The sequence below is a fragment of the Coenobita brevimanus genome, chromosome 6 (assembly GCF_032717465.1).
Source record: "Coenobita brevimanus isolate Jiangsu-jjx chromosome 6, ASM3271746v2, whole genome shotgun sequence".
Classification (NCBI taxonomy): Eukaryota; Metazoa; Arthropoda; class Malacostraca; order Decapoda; family Coenobitidae; genus Coenobita; species Coenobita brevimanus.
In genome coordinates, this window is record NC_136959.1 from 58,424,524 (window position 1) to 58,447,393 (window position 22,870).

General features: G+C 38.7%; 1 protein-coding gene and 1 pseudogene across 1 annotated transcript; both read left to right on the forward strand.

The window, feature by feature from the left end:
* The first annotated feature begins 658 nt into the window (after window positions 1–658).
* LOC145402839 (5S ribosomal RNA) lies at window positions 659–781 on the forward strand (annotated as a pseudogene).
* Window positions 782–1,487: 706 nt separating this feature from the next.
* LOC145402080 (heterochromatin-stabilizing protein CFDP1-like) lies at window positions 1,488–7,711 on the forward strand. Its single transcript, XM_080274189.1, has 6 exons — window positions 1,488–1,551; window positions 3,100–3,300; window positions 4,821–4,937; window positions 6,037–6,142; window positions 6,450–6,562; window positions 7,548–7,711. The coding sequence occupies exons 1-6, from the start codon at window positions 1,494–1,496 to the stop codon at window positions 7,709–7,711; spliced, it is 759 nt and encodes a 252-aa protein (XP_080130315.1). The 5' UTR covers window positions 1,488–1,493.
* Window positions 7,712–22,870: the final 15,159 nt, after the last annotated feature.

A 22,870-nucleotide genomic window follows, 5' to 3' on the forward strand; every position in this document is an offset into this window, starting at 1 on the left:
AATGACAATAATTAGATGATGTGTAATGCATCCTTGGGTTTGAGGCTGTGGTGGGGGGAGGACCAAGTTTACAATGGAAGAGTAGAGAGGAAGGATGGGGCTGGAGTGTATTGGTGTAGTGATAAGGAGGGGTAGATTGAGATGGTTTGGGCATGTGGAGAGGATGGAGGATGTTAGTTGGGTGTTGAAAGTGAGAAATTGAACATCAGGGGTAGGGTTGTGAGAGGCAGACCAAAAAAGTCGTGGGATGATGTCAGGGAAAAGGGGCTGAATAGGGAGGCTGCCAGAGATTGATTAGCAAGGTGAGACACCGTTAGGTGACCAAGGCCGACGGAGGAAAGCATGTTGGAACCTTTTTAAACTATGAAAATATGTATGGTGTCCGTCCGTCAATGTCACCTTGGAATCATCAGATCTTTGGAAGCATATACCTAAATTTCCTTCCAGATGAGTTGAAAAAGAAAATAATAAGCATATTTCAAATGTTTTCATAAAACCCCACCAAAAAATGAAGGTGTGGTGACAATAATTCATCATATGAAACATTTTGGCACAATATTATGAACTCGGCAGCTTGAGAGTCTTCTTCACAGTGGGATGAACGCCATTAATAGGTTGTAAGTGAATTGCTATGTTTGCTGTCTTTGAAAATAGTAAGGGTTATGGTTTTTTATACCACGTTGAGTACACCGCTTCCCGTCCGATCAGCGAAGTTAAGCAACGTTGGGTCTGGTTAGTACTTGGATGGGTGACCGCCTGGGAACACCAGATGCTATTGGCATCCCTACATGTTAAGTGGGGTTGGTGGAGGATTAGTGCCCCTCCCTGTAAAACAATTAACTCTAAGCCCTTGGCCACCCCGTCTAGGATACATGGCGTCTGGCAATGAATGAATGAAATGATTACAGGTGTAAAATGAACACGCCCCTTGTAACAATAGTGAACACATCATCTTTGCAGGGGTCTATATATGACCCATGGTGGGACCTGCATAGTGTAATTCCATGGGTTTTTGTTGTATTTGAGGGGGTCAGCACCTAACCCTCCCCCCCTCCACATTACAAACATTGTATATACTATATGTAACCACAGGCATCATCATCATCATGATAATCTGTGCGCCAGGCACTATAAGGAAAGGAAGTTAGGAGAGAGGGTGAGAATGTCTCGCGGTACATCAAGATTTGTAATATTTAGGTACTGTACACAGCAGCGAAACTGATTTACTTGTGTTACCCATGAAAACATTCATTTTCTTTAATTCATGAACTTTTTTTTTTCACATTTTCTAAAAAATAATATCAAATTTTGCGCAAGCAAATTACGTTTTAATATTCCCTTTAGGTACCATTTTTTTTTTTCCTCAGTCGAAAGGGAAAACAGTGAAATTCGTCAGATCAGTCAGTCGTATCTTCAGGTGGCAGCACCAACACGTAAACACTGCAGGCTTGTAACTTGTTGACTGGCTCGGTGGAATAATAATCTCACGAAAAATGCTGCAAGATGAAGATTATGGGTCTGATACATCGGATGAAGATTTTGTTCCAGATGGTATGCTATAGAACGAAGGTATTATACCGCTGTAGTTGTCAAGTAAAGTAGTTAATGCTTAGGGTACGGTAAAGCCGCATGACCCTGTTATTTCTTTAAAGCATGAATAGTCACTTCGCTGTATTTTATTATTTGGTTAGGTTGGCTTATATTAATATCCCTGGATGCCTTTGCGCGGCCGAATCGTTTTGTTGAGAAGGTGCTTGTTCTAATTCAGCAGTATAAAAAGGGCTTCAAAACCTGAAGTGGTCTCGAGCCTCATGAAGTCAAAGGATTCATGGCGCCTCAAACTCTAAATCCATGACAGTGAAGATGATTTGACGTTATGTTCTTTTAGGGCAGCATGTGCATTATTAAGCTTAAAAGTGCCATATGCTTGATTGAAATACGTAAATGGGACAAGTTCCAAATATAACTGAAAGCTAATGTACAGCTTGTGATCCTATGGCATCCTTCAGCCCAGACATTGGCAGCTTTGAAAGGCATACGCGGTTTTGGTAAAATTTTACAAGTACTGTACTCAGTACACGGCAATAATTTTTTCTGATGTGTTCTGAATGATTTTGAAAATCATTTGTGTCAGAAATGCTTCCTTGTGCCCAATTTCCCCCCTCCTCCCACCCCCCCACGTATGAAGCAAATCCGACAAAATTGAAGGCAAAATCATCCTCAGCTTGCAAAAAATGGTTGATTCACACTGCCAGATTACTCATTAAACTAACCATACCTATCTTAATGAAACCTACGCTTATTAAACCTCCATAGTTTCAACCTGGAAACGGCGAAATTGCTGCATTCTCTGCTTTGTTTCGGCAGTTACAGCAAACCAATCCTTCCCTGCCCTATTTGAGAAGCCGGAAATGTTATTAAACTTACCAAACCTATCCAAAGTAGAGGTATCCTTTCTAAATCAGTAGGAAAAGAAAGGAAAGTGAAGAGTTGTATAAACATTATTTCGACTCATGGATGGGACCTTGTGTGTGGGGGGCTTCTTGACTGGTGGGTAATCTCGGTTATTATGCATGTGCGAATGGTAATATATTTAAAAAAAAAAAGTTATCGTTTAGTTCTATTATTGTTTCAACCCCAAACAGAATTCGTTATATGTCTGTTTGTCATTGGGCTTCAACGATAATTTTAGAGTTTTCCAGTGTCGTTGTAGTGATGCATGTCCAGGTTTTGTCAGGTACAGTACTGGGATTCTTGTACAGTATACAGTAATATACAGAGCCAAGTATTCATAACTGTAGCCTGCACCCAACCTCAGGTTTTTCATTTACCTTGCCTTGTGGACCCTATCTCCCCTCATCCATGGGTAGGAGAAAGAGGTAGGATGATGATGATGGTGATCATGATGATGATTCCTGTCACAGTGATAGTGAAACTGCAACATAGTCTAGACTACAGTATATTGACAGAATAACTCTCCTGTTTTATCACATGGAGCATTACATTGTGTATTATGTACTGTATGTCATATATTAGGTACCGTACTAACCTGTGTTGTTTCTTCCTCTCATTTTATGGTATTTTACATTCTGTTTGCAGGAGTGGAGAGTGATGATGAACCTGTAAGTGGTGATGGTTATGAAGAAGAGGAAGAAGAAGGTGATGGGAGGGATTCTGACACTAGAAAGAGAGGGAAAAAGAAGAAAAGTAAAAAAGGCAAGACCTCACCAGTAACAGCACCATCAGAAGAGGATGTGAACGAAGAAGATAATAAAAAGAAAGCCGATGATATATGGGCAGGTTAATGACCTTTAGATGTTATGTTTTGACACTGATAACTTTGTTCATGTTGACAAAGACTTATACTTGCTGATAGGCAGTGTTTTTAATACCTAATCCCCTTCTGTGTGGCTGAGCAAACCTGTCAACCATGGGTAAACAATTGCATGTATGGGGCAGTCTCTAAGGCACAGTACAGTAAGAACACTATGCAGGGAACTGGCACCCCCCTTGTGGTAAACAGTACCTCATTAGGGTTGGACCAGGATCCTTTACCCACTGCAGGATGCAGAGATATATGAGGAGGTTTGGCTTCTGCTGCCTCACCAAGTGTAAGCTCCCTGTCAATGCCTGATGGGTAATGTGAACCATGTAAGTATGGATGTTTTTGTGTAAATGGAGTCAGGATCCGAAGGCTTGTATTGTGAGTACAGGTAAATGGATGTTTTCCATTTAATTGGGCTAACTTTTTACAGTTCTACTGCAGTTAGCATTTTTCATGGTGTCTGGACCCTTGCCTACTCCATTCTTAAATGAGAAAAGTGGTTGGGTGGATGATGATGGTGGCGATGAAGATATACTTACAATGATATTAACTCTTTGAGATTCAAATGACTATTTCGATCGTCATTTCAAATCCAACCTCAGAGATTCCAATGACACTTTTAATCGTCATTTTAAGAAACTTGTAAAATATTCACCATAAATTGCATTTACGTATCATAACAAAGAGGCTCGAGCATGATGTCACAGAATGGTTGCTCTATGCGTGGCGGTACTGCACAGCTGGTCTGACTGATGGCTTTGTAATATAATTTTATTCTTGGTGAATGTTTTTCTACAGCAGGGTATAAAATTTTTGGTTTTTGCCTAACCGACTCGTCACTTTGACTTTTTATTTTCTTTATTTTCCTTTTATGAAAATACTATGATAAAGTACAACTATTCAACCTCAAAATAACACCACAACCAGCATCCTATCATTAGTGTATTTACACTGACCGATCAAAGAAACACATTGTGAAGCGAGTATGTGGCTGAGACTAAAATAAAATTGTGCATCTCATTCCTTTTGCTTTACTGCACAGTGAAATACAAAAATTACCATAATCTATATATCATTGTAAAGGTAATTTATTGTATTTTTTGCATGGTTGAAACCAAATTTATATATCTTTACTCATTATTTTTTGCCAAATATTTCTCTACGGCAAGGTATAAAATTTTTGCTTTTCGCCTAACTTCAACTTGTCATTTTGACATTTTATTCCTTTGTTCTCCTCTTTTGAACATACTGTGATAAAGTACAACTATTCAGCTTTAAAGTGACACCAAAACCAACATTTTGTCATGAAAAGTGTATTTACACAGACCGATCAAAGTAGAATATCAGGCCGCGAAGATATGGGTCAGCGTGAGTGGCTGACTCTAGCACTGACATAATCTGCCCAGCCCAGAAACCGGATAGGGTTAACTTCATTTTCCAGCTAGCCTAGATGTAATTTTGTTCAATAATAGAACTTGGTACACTTTTGTTACAGATTTTCTAGCTGATGTAGAAGAGGAGTCAGCCCCACCTCCAAAACCAAAGGCCAAGTCTTCAAGCTGGGGGGCATTGATTGGAAACAAAAAATCAAGTTCTTTTGAGACAGTGGTTTGTAAGTTAAAAATACTCTCAGGGAAGAAATGTTTGGGAACTTTCCTGGTTTGTTTTGGGTAATCTGTGCATAAAGTATCCCAGAGGAGATTTTATTCATATGATGCACAGTGCAAACCAGATTAGTAGCGAAATTTTTTTTTTCTTCTTTATATTGTTTGTTGATGTTTAATGTGATATAGCACATTAATTATAGAAGTCCTATGGATATAAAAGAGTTTGTGAACCTTTGAAGCTTTCCCGATGTTTTACACTAATTTGGTATCATGGTAGCATGCATTGGTTTTTATTTAATTCTGGCAGTACAAGAATACACATTTATTATAGAATTGTTTTTGAGGTCAACAGCATTACTTAGATGTGCTTCATGAAAAAGAGTTATGCATGGGAAGTATTTTCTTTCTTTACCTTTCTTCTAGTGGTAGGTGGTGGCAACCATCATCCACTTGATGTAGTGCTGCCTACTTCTTCCTTAGCCTTTATCATTCTTTTTCTGTGCCTGCCCTCCTTTCTTCCTACTTCTCCCATCTTTCTTGTCACTTCTTATTGCTTTTCTTTCCTTTACAGGTGGCTTTACATTGAGTGACAAGCCAAATGGTTTCCTGTAAGCCAAGAAACCATTTACAACGCTGGGTGGTAACCATATAACCAAACCATACGTGCTTCCTACGTGGGTTGGTGGAGGGTTAGTGCCCCTCCTCATAAAACAGATAACTCAAAGTCAAATGGGCACCCCTTATGGGATTGTGGCATCTGGCAGTAGATAGATAGATGGATAGATAGACCTTTTTTCTTTAAGTAAGACAAGAAAGGTAATACTGGTTGTAAAGAGCCTCTGTGGTCTGCCTCTCGCAACCCTACTGATATTCACATGGCTCACATTCCGTACCCATAGTAGCCACGTATGGTCTCTGATGCATATAGGTGCATTGATTATATTTCCAGTAATTCATGTGATTCCATTCATGGTGTCTAAAAGCCTTGCAAGTACCTTACTGCCAGACTGCTTCTCCAGTTGTGGCAGATGATGTTACCACAGCACCTCAACTACATTGCACTGTAAAAACTAGTTGGTAATTTTATCCCATATTGTCTTTCAGCAAAACCAGAAGTATCCAGTAACAGAAGTGAGGTGAAAAAGGAAGACGTTAAACCAAACACAGTGAAGATTACTCAGGTGTTTGATTTTGCAGGGGAAGAAGTAAGGTTGGTAATGGATTCTTTTGTTGGTATCCTGATCATTGTGATTGTATATGTGAAGTCAGTACAGTTTTCTATTTGTGAAGTCGATACAGTTTATATTATATTTTTAGGAAAGTTATAGCCTTAGTTCACATTTTAGTGAGGGAACAATTCTTCAGCCACAGCAGTGAGATTTTTTTCTTCTTGACATGATTAGTTGGGGGAACATATACATTATTCTTTGTAATGTTTAGAACACATTAAGTATTATGTAGTAAATAGGAAAATAGTGTTCGTTATCATTTGTTGATATGTATTTCTTATTTTTCAGGGTAGAAAAAGAAGTTGATGCTGATTCAGCAGAGGCCAAAACAGCTGCTGCTGCTGCTGCTGCAGCTACTACCGAAGGAAGCCCAAATACAAAAGGAAACTCAGCCACTCCAGGTTTTTAGTTTGTTGTCTGTCCCATTTCACTGGGCTTGCTGTTACAGTTCTCCCAGTTTTATACTTTCTCTTTCCTTAGTTCCAGATACTACCTCATCTCATCTTTAGGTGGGAAAAAGTCATGATGGTGATGTTATTGAATGCAGTATGTGATATGAACAGCAGAATGTTGGTTGCATATAGGTATATGGATACTGACATATGACAGTGTGACTAGGAAAGATTTTGGGTTGGGAGGTGTTACAGTCAGACCTCATTTATTTGCAACATATGATGCATTCTTATACAGTACTTCTTTGAAGTCTTAAATATCGTTTTTTAATTTAGTATTTTAAAAATTTATATATGCTACTAGAGCAACACCCTCACTTAGTGACATGCTGGTACTACTATAGACTTTAAGAACGTGTTTATTATTGAATGAGGAAATACGATGCTGATGGAGAGTGAGGAAGCAGAAGAATTGGCCGAGGATAAAATTGGATGATTTAATATGTATGAAAATGCACATGGCAAGGACTGCTTCTCTGTAATGACTTGTCAGGCAGCAGAATGATGCTACCCCACGGATTGCTAAAGAAGCTTGATAAGATGAAGTATGGTGGTGTGAGTAGATCTGCCAGTTGGGATGAACATTAGAAATTTGAGATTTGAATAATGAATGAATGGCTGTAATACCCATTCCATGTACAGTAGTATTAAACCTTTGAATCTGGGTGACATCCTTTTTAGTATTGTATTTCTGTTGCCAAATGGTTATATTCAACTTAGGAAAGACCTGTCTCATTAATGAGGTAGGCCTGCATAATGAACAGATCAAGTCCCTCCAGTTTGAAAAGTATTGTTAACTGAATAAAATCATCGGGAGATGGAAAGAGTCATTCAAAAAAGATGTCTCTTTGCTTAGTGGATTAATACTAGTGGGAAATTGGGTTAGGATAATGATGATGATGATGATGATACACTTTCCTTACTGGATTGGCAGGTGTGAAGAGGAGTGGAGGTTTATCAGGCATTGTAGGACTTCTGGACAGCAAAAAACAGAAACTAACCACACTGGAGAAAACTAAGCTTGACTGGAACAACTTTAAGTCTTCAGAAGGTATTGATGAAGAGCTGGAGAAACACAAGAAAAGTAAAGATGGGTAAGTTTTTGATTGTCATTGTTTAAATCATTACAGTATTCCCATGCTTCTGTTTTTATCTTGGAATTGACTGGGTGGAACAATCCTTTGCAGTCAGATTACATAATTTTATGCCTATTGTTATTATTAGTATTATTATTATTAGTGGTAGGTGGGGGCTCTCACCATCCACTCACTCGATGTAGTGTTGCTCTCGGGCGTATGCCCTTTCCTCTCTTCCTTTCCCTTTTCCTTACTTCCTGTTCTGTCTTTATTTCCTTCATTCTTTCCTCCTCCTCCTGTCTACGGGTGACTTTACGCTCCCACTTTTGCCTTTCCTTCATTCTTTCCTCTTCCTTCTGCCTGTTGGTGACACTGCTCTGAGTGACAAGCCAAATGGTTTCCTTACACCAGGAAACCATTTACCACGCTGGGTGGTTATCATATAACCAAATTATGGTGCCTGGTGGTTTAGTGGGTAATTAAGGCTCCAGTCAGATTGAGGTGATGCAGGTTCATATCCAGGGGGTGGTTGGGGTTTATTGCTTATGTAATGCCGCTCAGAGATGAGTGAGGCCGGTAACTCTCATCTTTAATGTCAGGACCAACTTGCCTTGCCCTGGGCTACTATGCCCCTTATGGGACAATGTAGGATTGGATGATGGATGGATGGATGGATGGACAGAGTGGAGAGGGCTTGTGAGAAGGGCTATAAGGTGTTTTTGGCATTTATGGATCTGGAAAAGCATACAACAAAGTAGAGTGAGAAAGATTATGGAAGGATTTTCACATGTACAGTGTAGATGGTAAGCTGCTAGGTGCCCTAAAGAGTTTTTATGATGTTAGTGCAGAGTGAGGCAGGTGTAAGGGTAAATGGGCATCTAAGTGAATGGTTCATGATCAGTGTGGGCGTGCGACAAGGTTGTGTGCTGTCTCCATGGTTGTTCAGTATATATATGGATGGGATAATGAGAGAAGTCAGGACATGAGTAATGGAGAGAGGGATGGCATCGGTAATGAATGGTGATGGATGGAATATCTCAAATTTGTTGTATGCTGATGATGCAGTGCTACTTGCAAATACCAAACAAAAACTTAGTGCAGCAAACATGTAAGTTTTATAGGCTGTGTGAGGAAGTCTGTTGACACCAGAATCAAAGAGTGTGTGCTGAGATGGTATGATCACATGGAGAGAATGGATAACAATAGAGTGGTGAAAAAGGTATTTCTGAGCGAAATTGAAGAAGGGAGGAGGCATGGTAGGCCAAGGAGAAGGTGGAGGGATATATGTGGTGGATGAGTGTATGAGGAAGAGAGGTACGAAAGTCGGTGAGGCTATGGGACTGACAAGAGCTCGAGCTGCATGGATGAATGTTGTGAGATGAAGTGCATGATCCTCGGTGGTGCAGTTGGCAGCGCATGAGTATAATCTCGTGGTCATGAGTTCGAGGCTCATTCAGGGGGAGGCAGTAGCTCAGTCAGTAGAGCAGTGCCTTGCAGTCCTACTGGACCCAGGTTCAAGTCCCCACTGGGCAGGGAACAGTTTAATGATTTGAATTTAATAAATGCAGACTTTACTGATCTGCCAGAAGACCTGCCGACATGTCGTAAAAATACCCCCGCTAATACCAATATACCAGTCCTGTATGAGACAGCCCTAGCATGTATTCAATATGGACGGTGGGTGTTAGTGCCAAAGTGGTGACATGTAGAGGTGTATGGTATGTAGGAAGACTACTGGGCCTTGGGAGCAGGCTGTGCCCAGAGTCAGGAAAAAAAAAAAAAAAAAAAAATTGGCACTCCTCCTTAATGTGACAGCTTCTGGATTGACTCTATCGGAAACATTTATGTGAAGCTACAGAATGTGGTGAATGTTTTTGGTATATCAGATAGAGCCAAGATACCAAAGGCATGAATGATGAGTGAATGGAAGCATGGCCTATTGGATTGGGCAGACTTGGGCTTTCTGGATGTTGCTACTCCTTATCCTGCCCTAGGTTGGGAAAGGAGGTCTGGATGATGATGATGATGATGATGATTACTGTATAATTATTTTAAAGGTTTGGGAGAGACTTCCTTAATGGCATGTGAGCTAAACTGATCAGTATTTCTGAGTAAGAGCAAAAGATGAGCATAATTTCTCTTAATTTTTTTCAAGACTTACTAAAATAATGTTGTTTGGAGATACACAAAAATTAAAGAATGTCATCTTTAAAAGAATGTCGACTCAGAATGCACTAACTACATTTGCACTCTTCTTATACTGATTGCATCAGGGGACAGGCAACCTATTTTGTCTAATATGTATACTTTCTTACAGGTACTTAGAAAAGCAAGCTTTCTTGGAACGAGCTGATCTTAGGCAGTTTGAAATTGAAAGGGCAATGAGAATGAGCAAGAGATCAAATAGATGAAAACATACCCATATATTTAGATTACAGGTTTCAGTACTTTTTGTATGAAATGTTTCAAATTTAGAAACTAAATGAGCACAGGAGACAGTATTATTAGGTTTAAAACTAGATGTAGACTTCAGTTCCTTAGAACAAATACTTTTGTAGTAAACAATTGTGCAAGCTTCTATAGTATGTTTGTTCTAAGCTAATGAAGAACTGTAATCCCTTTTACCTCAGTCATTGGTCAAGTGTAGTAAGACCTGAGTGTCAGCATTACTGTACTGCTTTTACTCTGACTTACCCAGGATTTGCCACCTCTCCATCATGAATGCTGGGTTGTAACAACTGATAAAGACTAGAATATGGTACTGGTTTCAAGGAAGTGCTGTGAAAAAGATGTATAGCCACAGTAATGGCTTCTGCCATTGAGTTTTGTGAAATAAGCATCAAAAGGACAAAAATCTGGACCAAGTTAAGGTGAAAGAAGTATATTAGCTGTGGATAACTCTTCCTACTTGATGTTTAAGACTGGTTGTATTTCATGAAACCCCAGCACAGTTCAGTTTTTAAGTTGTGAGAGTTGCAAAGTAGGTCAGATGAAAACAAACTGACTACAGTAATAATTTATTGTAGGCATTGTTGTAAATGTGGTTTTAAGCTACTCTGATCCTGCTGTCCTTAGATTTTAAGTTGAAAATTGCCAACTTAAAACATTGTGATCCAAAATGGGTGCTGATAGACACTTATAGCTTGTACTTTTAAAAATTAAGCCATATGTAATACTATGTAGCAAGTTCAGTGATGAGTATTTGTAGCATTAAAGATAATCCAGTTTATACCAGTTGTAATTGAATGAGAAAAGTAATTCCAAAGTCTGTCTGGTATAAATTTGGTAGTCTTGAATGCAGAACACAAAATTTTCATGCTAACTAACATTTCACCTTTCATGTTCTCATACCCTGTTGTAAATAAAAAGTACAATAAATTGTCTGTCCCCAACAGTCACATACAAGTACCCAGTGTCCCAGAGCTTTATAATTTGAGTAGAGCTTTATCCTGTATGGAATATATATGAAGTGCTGAGTAGTGAAAAGCTATAAAGCATTTGGTAGATTGACAATCATGTGCTGTGTACATATGGTTCGATTCTTCAAGATGCAGCAGATATTGTTGCATCATGTAAGGCCACCAAGTGTTTACCCAGCCATCTACTTTTGAATATGTTATTGTAGCACAGCCTTAAACTCTACACATTACAAGGAGAAATTCTCTCTCTCTCTCTCTCTCTCTCTCTGTAAACATTACCTGCAGTTGAAGTGAATGGGTTGAATTTGTTTCCATTATCTTATTATTATATACAGTATATGTAACATGAACAAGGAGGTTATCACAAGTATGCATAAGTTTTTAATTTCTTGTCAGTTAGAAGATAATGGTCAATCCTGTATCATCCTTTTAGATGTGTAGGGGCCTGAGTCTAGGCTACCTTAGTCAAGCACATTGGAGGATAGGTGACCAGGTTCCACCGGTGGCAGTACTTGATCAAAAAGCCTCCAGTCATCTCTGCTTGTCAGTAATATCAGTATTTTTGCACCACGGAAGGATGGTCGAATAGTATGTATATGCTAGGAATTAAGGCTTTGTAATCTGTTGAAAATTAAGTCCTGCCAATATTCTTCATCTTTTGGGATAATGTAAAATAATCATAATGTAACTGCTGGTACTAATTTGTATTGATTTACAGTTAGTAATTTTAGGTAATCATAATGCCTTGCTGGCATTGCATTGTTTTATAATTATGGCACGATGGTAGTAATCTCAAGTTAGAGTACTCATTGTATTAAAATGTCACAAGGCTTCTCCACTTGTCAGAGCTTGATGATGAGGTAGCATTGAAAACTGCAGCAGGCCTTTGTACTTTGATGTGTTGTAGAAGTGAATGTTTGCAGTACTGAGACACCTGTGTGAAATTTAAGTACAGAACTGTACTTGTTGTTTTGGTACTTTACATAAATAATTTCATAATTTTTCTCACAGAAGACAGGTATAGGATAATAATACTGTTCTGTGTCAGTAAGTTTTATTTGAGAGTGAAATTACTCAGGCATTTGTGCACACCCTTTGTAAACCAGTATTATTTTAAGTGTTGTGTAGTCTCCTGGTGATTAAGTGCCCTAGGATGACCAGTTGTAGTAAAGATTCTATGCCATGCGCTAGTCCACATCCCCTACAGATTGCTTAAGGTTTTTGATCATGTAAACCATTAGGTCAGCCAACTGCCCCAAAATATTTCAGTCTGCTAAAGCTTATCTTGGGGTTTCATCACCTTGAAGAGTGTTGTATGGGACTGGGTGTTATAAGTTACCATGCTTGTTATATCAGTCCTTCAGTCATAAAACAAGAGCATACTCTGCCCTGCTGACTGTGCTTCCATTAATGCAGTGTTAAGTTTCTTTCCATTTGATGTTTTAATCTGCTTGGATGTTCACATCAGTTGCAGTAGGAAATAACAGGTGACAATATTTATCCAGTTTTGTCATATTACCTGCTGTCCTTGTTACTCATGCAGGCTGAAAGAATTCCTAGTGATGTTACACTAGAAAGTTCTCTTATGTTCATTTCTTCCTTTCTGATATCTTTACCATAGTCTTTTCCCCTAGTAGAATGAAGGTTGTTATTTGTCACTGCTAGTACATAATGATTATTTAAGTGTTGACATATTACCAGTATGCCTTCTGTAAGAATTTGCAGTACTTTTGTAAGCATTCATTGCATATCTCATGTCTCATTTGTTTATATTATGAAGACAGTTAAAAATTGTGTTTTCAAGAAATTCAAGTGAACATGTGCATTTTTAGTTAATTGTACTGGCATGCAGTAATGGTTTTGGTTTGTTTTTTGTATTTAGCAGTCTAATGTTTGCAGACACTAAAGCTTTTCAAAGATATGGTGGCACTAATAGTCAACTATTGAAGCATCTAACTTCTCACTCATTCTGGTCAGTATAAATAATTCCATTATTATAATCACAGTTACCAGTATTTGAATTTCAGTAAACTGGTAAACTGCATTTTAGAATGGCATAATATAGTTAACCATACTTTTCTTACCATTTATTCATAAATATTGTTTAACTGCTGCTCTTTAGAAGCTCTTAAGCTGAGATTCCAAGTGGACCCTCTTTAAACAAAATGTCATTATCTATTCAGTGCCATATTTATTTTCAGAAGAAAGCAGAGAATTATATTTGGTGATTGGTCCTCAATGTGGTGTATGTTAACGTGCTTTACACATCAGTTTATGTAATTAGTTTGTCGTATTCATATCTTTACATAAATTGTCTAGATATGCAGTTTATTCATTATATATTGAGCTTAACTGTATACATAGGTTGTGCCCAGCATGCACTGAGGCAGCTGTATCTTTTCTGATGGTCCCATGCCCATCTGGATGTAAACTGAATAGACTGTAGACTGAAGTTGTCCTCCTGCAGTCCACCATTTTATGCTAGAGGATAGAGGGAGTTGAGGGACAATTGTATAATTGGAGAGTAGAGCCACATAGCCCTATTGGTGCTATCACATGATGCTGTTCATCTTTGGCACCAGTTGTACCTAAACCAATTTTGCCACATGTTCTTGATAGCATGCAGGCCGTGCAGCAGCTCGATTTAGATACGCAGTCTGATATCCAAGATTTTTACATATATGAGTGTTTAAGAACAAAGTTCTCTGATTTATTATTATTATTATTTTTTTTTTTTTATGCGAGGAAGAAGGAACCAAAGGCCATGAGCCCGTAGTAACAGTTCCCTCCAAGAGAAAAACAAAATACAATAGAGAGCCAAATTCAAGATCCGATCATTTTGAGATGCCTGGACACACTACGTTTGAAAGACTGGAGATCATAGGCAGCAGGAAATACAGACAGAGGGAGACAGTTCCAGAGCTGACCTGTTGCATAAATGAAAGACTGGGAGTAACGGTTAACTCTTGCATTAGAGAGTTGGACAGAAAAGGGATGAGAGTTTGCTGCCAGACGGGTGCTACGCGCCCGTCGTAGAGGTGGAGGAATGCAAGCAGACAGTTCAGAGGAGCAGTGACCATTAAAGTAGCGATAGAAAAGAGATAAAGATGCAACAGTGCGGCCAAGAGACAGAGGTTGAAGGGAGTCAGTAATAGGAGGAGAGTTAATGAGACGAAAAGCCTTTGACTCCACCCTATTGAGAAGAGCTGTATGTGGGGAGCCTCCCCATACATGAGAGTTGTACTCCACACAGGGGCGGATAAAACCCCTGTATAGAGTCAACAATTGTGCAGGGGTAAAGAAAGAGCGGAGTCGGCTTAGCACACCCAATCTCTTGGAAGCAGATTTTACAAGAGATGTAATATGATCTTTCCAAGATAAGTCCCGAGTAAATGAAACCCCAAGCATGTTCAAGGATGATGCAGGATTAAGCTGAATATTATTAAACATTAGTGGGTATACCTGTGGAAGATTTTGTCGGGTTGATAGGTGTAAGAACTGAGTCTTAGATGCATTAAAGACAACCATATTATTTTTACCCCAGTCAGAGATATGAGCCAAGTCAGACATTAGGTGTGCCATAGCCTCATCCCTTGTTTCTTGAAGTAACTGTTGAGATGGGCGTTGCAGGAACCGAATGGAAAGGTGAAGGGTGGAGTCATCAGCGTATGAGTGGATAGGGTTAGATGTACAGCTTAGAAGATCATTGATGAATAAAAGGAAGAGAGTTGGTGATAGGACAGAGCCCTGAGGAACACCACTGTTGATAGATCTAGGAGAAGAACGATGGCCGTCTACAACAGCGGCTATAGAACGACCAGAAAGGAAGCTAGCGATGAAGGCACAGATAGAGGGATAGAAACCGTAGGAGGGCAGTTTGGAAATTAAAGATTTATGCCAGACTCGATCGAAAGCCTTTGAGATGTCAAGTGCAATGGCAAAGCTTTCGCCAAAGTCCCGAAAGGAGGATGACCAGGAGTCTGAAAGGTAGGTGAGAAGATCGCCAGTGGAGCGTCCCTGACGGAACCCATACTGACGATCGGAAAGAAGGTTGTGATAGGAAAGATGCCTTAAAATTTTTCTATTAAGAATTGACTCGAAAACTTTTGAAATACAGGACGTTAAAGCAATTGGACGATAGTTGGAGGGTTGGGAGTGGTCACCCTTCTTTGGGACTGGCTGAATGAGAGCAAACTTCCAGCAGGAAGGAAAGGTACTAGTTGACAGACAAAGGCGAAATAGTTTGCCTAGGCAGGGTGTAAGCACAGAAGCACAGTTCTTGAGAACAACAGGAGGGACCCCATCAGGCCCATATGCCTTGTTAGTACTGAGGCCAGTGATGGCAGAAAATACATCAACTGAAGAAATTTTAATGTCAGCCATGAGGAAGTCAGAGGGGGGAAGTGATGGAGGAACAGCACCGGAATCGTCTAAGGTGGAATTGGAGGAGAAAGTCTGTGCGAAGAGATCTGCTTTATCAGTAGAAGAAATAGCTACAGAACCATCAGAGTAGAAAAGAGGAGGGAAGGATGATGAGGTAAAGTTGTTAGAAAGATTTTTGGCAAGGTGCCAGAAGGAGCGGGAAGAATTCGAGTTGGAGAGTTGAGAGCATTTAGTATGGATGAAATTATTTTTAGTAGAGCGAAGAACAGACTTAGCACGATTCCGGGCAGAAACGTAGAGATTATGTGATTCAGGGGTGGGTTGGCTCCGGTACCTTTTGTAGGCCTTCTCCTTGTTGCGGACAGCATTAGAACAAGCATGATTAAACCAAGGCTTTCTTGCGTTAGTCAAAGGATATGAGAAAGGAATGTATGCTTCCATGCCCGAGAGAATAACCTCCGTAATGCGCAAGGCACACCCAGATGGCTCACGGCCATGGAAGCAATAATCATTCCAGGGAAAATCAAAGAAGTACTGCCTGAGGGCCTCCCAGTCCGCGGCAGTCTTCCTTTCTTCTTGAACCAGAGCTGAGATACACAGACAGACTTACAATCAGTTCCCTGTGATATGTAAGTTGTTTGTGCAGGAATAGCAAGGAAAGGCTAGAGTAAAAGCTTTTCATGTTATGAAGTTGTATTCTGAATGGTTAATTTTGTGATAACTCTTGCTTAATGAATATTTTTTGGCACTTCATACCTCTATATCCTCTTGTATATTATTGATGCAGACTATGTTTAATATAAGTAGCATGCAAGAGAATTATAAGGTGTAAGATCCAAAATAAATTGCTAAGGAAAGGTGCTACAAAACCTGTGATCCCTAGATGAAAGTCAGTGATTATGAAAGGCATTTGATCATAAGTTTGTAAATCCAGGCCCAGGTTTAGTAACATCTAGGTGAGGATCCACTTGCTTTGTCTTGCTTCCTCTTGTTTTGGATACGTCTGTCTCAGAATATCCGTTTTAGGGTATGCTGAATTTATTTGCTTTGTCTTTCTGCCTCATCATTCTTTGTCTTTATCAGTAATATTTTTAGTGTTTCCTGTTGATGCATTGTAATGTTTACCAGGGCAGCTTTTTTTTTTTTTTTTTTTTTTTTCCCCACAACTGAAACACCCATCAGGAAGTATGTAGGTATTGATAAAACTTTCTGTGGCACATTATTTTTATTATCACAAATATTAGCTCTTCACTGAAAGCTTAAATTTTAATGTTTAAATTTTGAGGATTTTTAATGTATTGCATTTCCCTTTTTGAAAACCACAGACCATTTTGGGAATGTTGGGTATTTTTGAAGGTGTATTGTCAATGGAGTCAGTCTCATAAAGTGAAGTCAGCTATTTTTATGTGTTTTAGGGGTTCAGATCAATTTTTATTGGGATATATTTACTATTTATAGTAATGAGGGTTTATGTCAGTGTAATTTATTTGTCAGCCTTGCAATTTAATCTGTAAAGTCATCATTCCAGCTCTCATGGATGTTAGTAAGTGTGTGTAATATAAGTTAGGTAATAAAATTTGAAAACATGATGGCTTTGCACAACCTATGAACTTTATTTTTTCAAATATTATGGTTGTGGAAGTTTTGGTTTGGAGGAGAGAACAGAATGGGTGCAATGTGTTGAGTAGGGGTCATATTCTTATCTGCTACAAAGCCTTCTAGCACCATTTCCTTCAGGGGTGTGTCTGTATGACATAGTATGACATATTCCTTTTGTAAATTATTTTTATTTTTGCATCAACATAGGTACAGAAGTGTTGCTGGAATGGGATGCTTTCATGTGGTGGCTTTGATATGACTGGCCAGTAGAGCTGCTGGGGTATACAAAAGTTCCTCACTCCCCTTCCCATTCCCCTGGTAGGAGTGTAGTGGACAATGGAAGAATTGCAGCTTCAGCCTGCAGTTCCCTAGGTTTACATTCAGATTAGGCTTTTATTAATACTATAGATTAAAATATTGTGTCAAATGGAAAATATACTGGTAAAGAAAAGGTGCTTGAGAATAAAGACCAAAGAGTGAGCAAAGAGAAAACATTTAGGTGTTATGGACATGGGGATGGAATAAAGGAAGATAATGTAAAGTACTGTAGGCTGATAGGTAATTGTTATTTCAATGGGAAGACCTGAAGTTATATGATATGGGAAAAGACAGTAGAGTAAATTATAGGTGTGAGTTGACAAGTAAAGAATAATGATTGGCAGAGTAAGAATTATGATATGACAGAGCATCCTGAAGACTTCTGTTATGGTCATTTTCTGTTTGAATTCCTGGATGGGAGGACTACATGAGACAGACTAATGGATTGCTTTGTTTTAAAACAGTCTTAATAAGTAGCTCTCAGTTAATGAGTCAAAACTTAAAATGATTTTTGACAGCATTTCTGTTCAGTCCCTTAACAACCACGTAAGGGCAAAGGTTCACGCCTTGCCCGGGTGGCTGGAGGGGAAGCACTCTCGTGTCACCCTAGTGGGGCTTATAATCTAATGAGGTCTAGCTCAGAGATTAATCCCTTAATAACCAGTTTGTAGGACCTCATAGTAGTATTATATATGGTTGTCATTATTGGTATCATCATGGACAGTTTGCTCCTTCTTGGGAGTTGACATTATATATATATATACAAGAGATGAAGTGGTATCACAGGTAAACTGGGAGATAATGCTGATTTTATATGTGTGGTGTGTCGGAGAGAGCAGGTGGAGATAGTCAGGCGTGAAAGGATTGAGCTTGGTGGTGAGTCTCTTGAGTGTATGGAAGAGTTTTGTTATTTGGGAGACATGTTATGTGCTAGGGGTGGGGCTGGAGCTAGCTCTGTGGCTAGGGTGAGAAGTGGTTGGAAGAAGTTCAGGGAGCTGTTGCCTCTCCTGACATTGAGAGGGCTCTCCCTATGTGCTAAAGTGTCTTTGTATGCAGCATCTGTTAAGAGTGCGATGCTATATGGTAGTGAGACCTGGGCAGTAATGGAAGAGGATATTTGCAGGCTCAGACGTACAGAAATGACAATGATTAGGTGGATGTGCAGTGTGTCCCTGCGTGCAAGGCCTGGGGGGGGCTGGGTTTACGATGGAAGAGTTGAGAGGTAGGATGGGACTGGAGTGTATTGGTGTTGTGATAAGGAGAAGTAGATTGAGATGGTCTGGGCATATGGAGAGGATGGGGGATGATAATTGGGTGCAAAGGTGAGAAATTAATATTGGGGGTGGGGTTGCGAGGGGTAGACCGAGAAAGACGTGGGATGAGGTCATTAAGTGTGACCTCAGGGTTAAGGGACTGAACAAGGAGGCTGCAGTAGACTGTGCATCATGGAGAGCTACCATTAGGTGACCAAGGCTGATGCATGCAAGCATGTTGGAGCCTTCAAAAACGAACAATATAATTTATTCATTCATCATCTTATCCTGCGTTGCACCATGAGGAGTGTAGGAGCCAGAGGCTAGGCAAGTTGGTCCTGACATTTAAGATAGGGTGACCAGCCTCGCTCATCCCTGAGTGGCATTATGTGAGCAGTAAAACCACCACTTACCCTGGATAAAAACCTGCCCAGGCTCAATCCGATTGGAGTTCTTTAATTACACACCTAACCACCAGGCACCCTAATCTGGTTATATGGTTACCACCCAGCATAGTACATGGTTTCCTGGTGTACAGGAAACCATTTAGCTTGTCATTCAGTGTAGGGTCACTCGCAGACAGAAGGAAGAGAAATGAATGAATGAAAGACAGAAGAGGAAGGATGTATGGCAGGGTCATGTAGTAGGAGGGCTTACAAGGGAAAGGAGTTGTTTAAATATATACCTAAGGAGTTCTAGATGACAGCATTTGATAAAGAGAGAAAATGATGATGTCTGCATGGACATTGAGGAAAAACTTATGATAAAAGTACTTCGACGACCCGCAGTAGCCTATTTCTAGAAAAAGAAGGCAGGTAACATGATCTTGTAGACCACTAACCCATGTATCATTGTGATATGGGATGCACACATTGATTATAAACTCTCAATGGAGAGAGGCATGGCGTCAGTAATGAATGGTGAAGGATGGAGTATCTCAGGTAATGCAGTGCCTCTTGCAAATAGCGGAGTTACCCTTGAAGAACCCATGGGCAACCGCCAACCTCTATAGCGAAGAAGAAGAAGAGCGAAGACGTCCTCACGCACGGATATCCTGGGTGGTACAGGTCTTAATTCAACTTTGATAGATGAATAGGGTGGCCAGCAGACTAGTACTGTCGCAATATTCATTAAGTATCATCCACACCACATCAAGAAAACTTCACGCCCCTGAGAACGTCTGTGTAGTCATCTGAAGTACCGGTGTATTCCTCATAAGATAGGAAGCGGAAGTTGGTAGGGGTTAATGTTTGTGGGTCATGTGAATTGATTATTGAATTTTTATGTAATGTACCCTTTAAATGAAATAATATTAAGTATCTCAAGTACGCAGTGTAGAGGATAAAGCTACATTAATAGTTAAAAACTTGTGAAAATATGATTTGTGTGTTATAATGTTTATCTTTGTTTCTCTTGCCTTTTCACAGCATATTGTTTCTAGCTTGCATAAAATACGGTGAAGAATGCTGATTTCTTTGTTGTAGAATTGTCATATCTAAATATATTTTAGTGTGTTTAGATATTCCAACAGGATCAAGATTGTTTACTGTTGCTTTTTTTTTTTTTTTTTTTTTTTTTCAGCCTCAACCAATTATTTATGCTTAATTTTGCCTCTAGCCTGCATAAGTTAAGATTTAAAATGTTCTGAATTACTTATGCTTAATTTTTCCTCTAGCCTGCATAAGTTAAGATTTAAATTGTTCTGAATTCAGTGGTGTGCAATTTGGTATTATTGTCATTTATTACAGTCAACCCTGTCGGGTATTCCAGCCTTTTCTACAACACAAACTTAAATTAAGGGGCGGGGGGCCTTCAGTATGACATTACCTTTGCAAATGTGTCTTAGGTTAGGGGTTAAGTTTGATTACATAAGGTCAAGTTAGGTTAATTTATTAAAAAAGGAAATAAAACTTTTTGGCGGAAATTAGTCTCAAAATCATTTGAAATATAGTAGTGTATGGTGACAAAATGAAAAAAAGAAAAACACATATTTCAGTTGATTTAGAGGACTTTATTTTGTATTTTACTTCAACCCCAAATAGAGGTTAGGGATCATTTGTGGTGGAAATTAATCTCTAAATTATTCGATGTAGGGGTTACTTGTACCCTTAGTGAAAGAAAAATATTAAAATACCCTGACTGTAATAAACAACAAAAATTTTGTTCTATTTTTAAGAAGTTAGGGGCAATGTGTTTTTATGGGGAAAAATGCTTGGAATTCAACAGTATACTGTATTTTTTAAAGAAGTAAAAAACAGTTTGTTGTTACGGGCCGCCGTCGAATTTAGGGATATCCCTTTGCTAGTCTATATGTTGTTCTTCAAGTTTTTGTGTGTGTGTGTGTGTGTGTGTGTGTGTTCAAAAGTATAAATAACCAGTTGTGAAGTTTTTATTGAAATCTCACCAAACAGGGTGTTTTGGTAGTCTGCTGTGTTGTTGCACTAGGAGGCAAGAAAAATACCGTCTGTATTAGCCAGTGGATATTATTTGAATGTCCTGTACTTTGCTTTACTGATTTCATGTGTTTTTCCTAATGTCAGGTTTACCGATTTCATTGTATTTTCCCTAATGTTATTTTGCTTCAGTGATCAAGAAAAAAAAAAAAAAATTTGGTTTTACAATTTTTATTGCTGGTTCTTATGTAAACTGAATTCAATTTCTTGTCGAAATATGCATGGTGGTAGGCACGGAGCTGAGCTGACCCAAGCTGTACCGGTACTGCATACACAATTTCCATTCCTTATTTTGTACTTATTTCACAGTAGCTGTTATTTATCAGAGGAATTGGTGGGATTCAAGGTTAGGTTTGGTTTTTTGTAGGCTATGTGTTTAGGTCAATTTCGGTATCTTTTTTTTTTTTTTTTTTTTTTAAGCTGATGGAACATTGGCAACTGAACCTAGCCTAATTTGGTATAAATATCAACCAGGAATATAAACTGCACAACCAAATTATATTTTTTTCTTGATCACTGGACCAAAATAACATTGGGAATGATAAAATTAAATCAGTAGAGTGAAGTACAGGACATCTGAATAATTACCACCAATACCCGTTAATTATTATGGTTAGGCTAGGTTTAGAATTCGTTAGGTTAGGTAAACTTATAACCTTCACTGACTTAGAAAGCGAAATGTAACTTGCAGTTATAGTATAAATTATATTTTATACCATAACCAAAATACCGGTAATCCCAGTACTGCCTCAAGAAATACTTTAGTAGAAATAGTTTGAGTAATTCTTCACAAAATACACTAGTTAAAGGTGTATTTTGGGATGAAGTAACAATATTTGCCACTAACTTATGTGGAAATATACTGTAATGTAGATTCTAATATCTGATGATGTTTTGTGATAATACAGAGTGTTTTGAGGCAAACATAAAGTTAAATTATAGTTTTGGAGCCTTACTTTGAGACAAAACATACACAATAAAGTCCAGAATACTGCTAAACTCTAAGGAAGTAGTGCATAAACAACCAACCCTACCAGTATGCACAATATACCTATTTTTGGCATTGTTCTCTGGTCTTTCTGCCATATTTAGACATCAAAACACACATAGGTATATTCAGAATAATGTTAAATACTAAGAAAATGTACGGTATTAAAAAAAAAAAAAGTATAGTACCCCATCTAATTTTGACAGTGTTCTCTGGTCTTTCTGTCGTATTTTGACATCAGAACACACAGGAATATCCATAATAATGTTAAACACTAAGAAATAACCCAACCTATGTACAGTACCCCTCCTAATTTTGGCAGTGTTCTTTGGCCTTTCAGCTGTATTTAGACATCAAAACACACATGGGAATATCCTGTGAAATGCTAGGCACTAAAAACAATGCATAAACAAAAATAATCCACAAATAACCTACCTATAATGTACCATACACTACCCCTCATATTTGTGGCAGTCTTCTTTGGTCTTTCAGCAATGTAGACATCAAAACACCTGTGGGAAGATCCAGTGTAATGCAAGACACTAAAAAAGCAATGCATAAACAATGAAAATCCACAAAACAGTCACCAAAGATGGTTGGAAAAACATTTAAATTCGTGGGACACCAAGTGATGGCTGCTTTTGCGTTAAAAAAAAAAAAAAAAAAAAAATCCATGACCAAATATGCCCCGAAATTGGTTATATTGGTTTAGATTGTATACCGTCATCTTCGCTGGTGTTCATACTGTAAGATAAGCTAATTAAAACA

What these genes read in the sequence shown, in the direction of transcription:
- LOC145402080 (XM_080274189.1), top strand. Translation starts at nt 1,494, where the DNA reads ATGCTGCAAGATGAAGATTATGGGTCTGATACATCGGATGAAGATTTT. An exon ending in AGCCGATGATATATGGGCAG is followed by an intron (nt 3,301 to 4,820) that starts GTTAATGACCTT and finishes CTTTTGTTACAG; the next exon opens with ATTTTCTAGCTGATGTAGAA. An exon ending in TTCTTTTGAGACAGTGGTTT is followed by an intron (nt 4,938 to 6,036) that starts GTAAGTTAAAAA and finishes ATTGTCTTTCAG; the next exon opens with CAAAACCAGAAGTATCCAGT.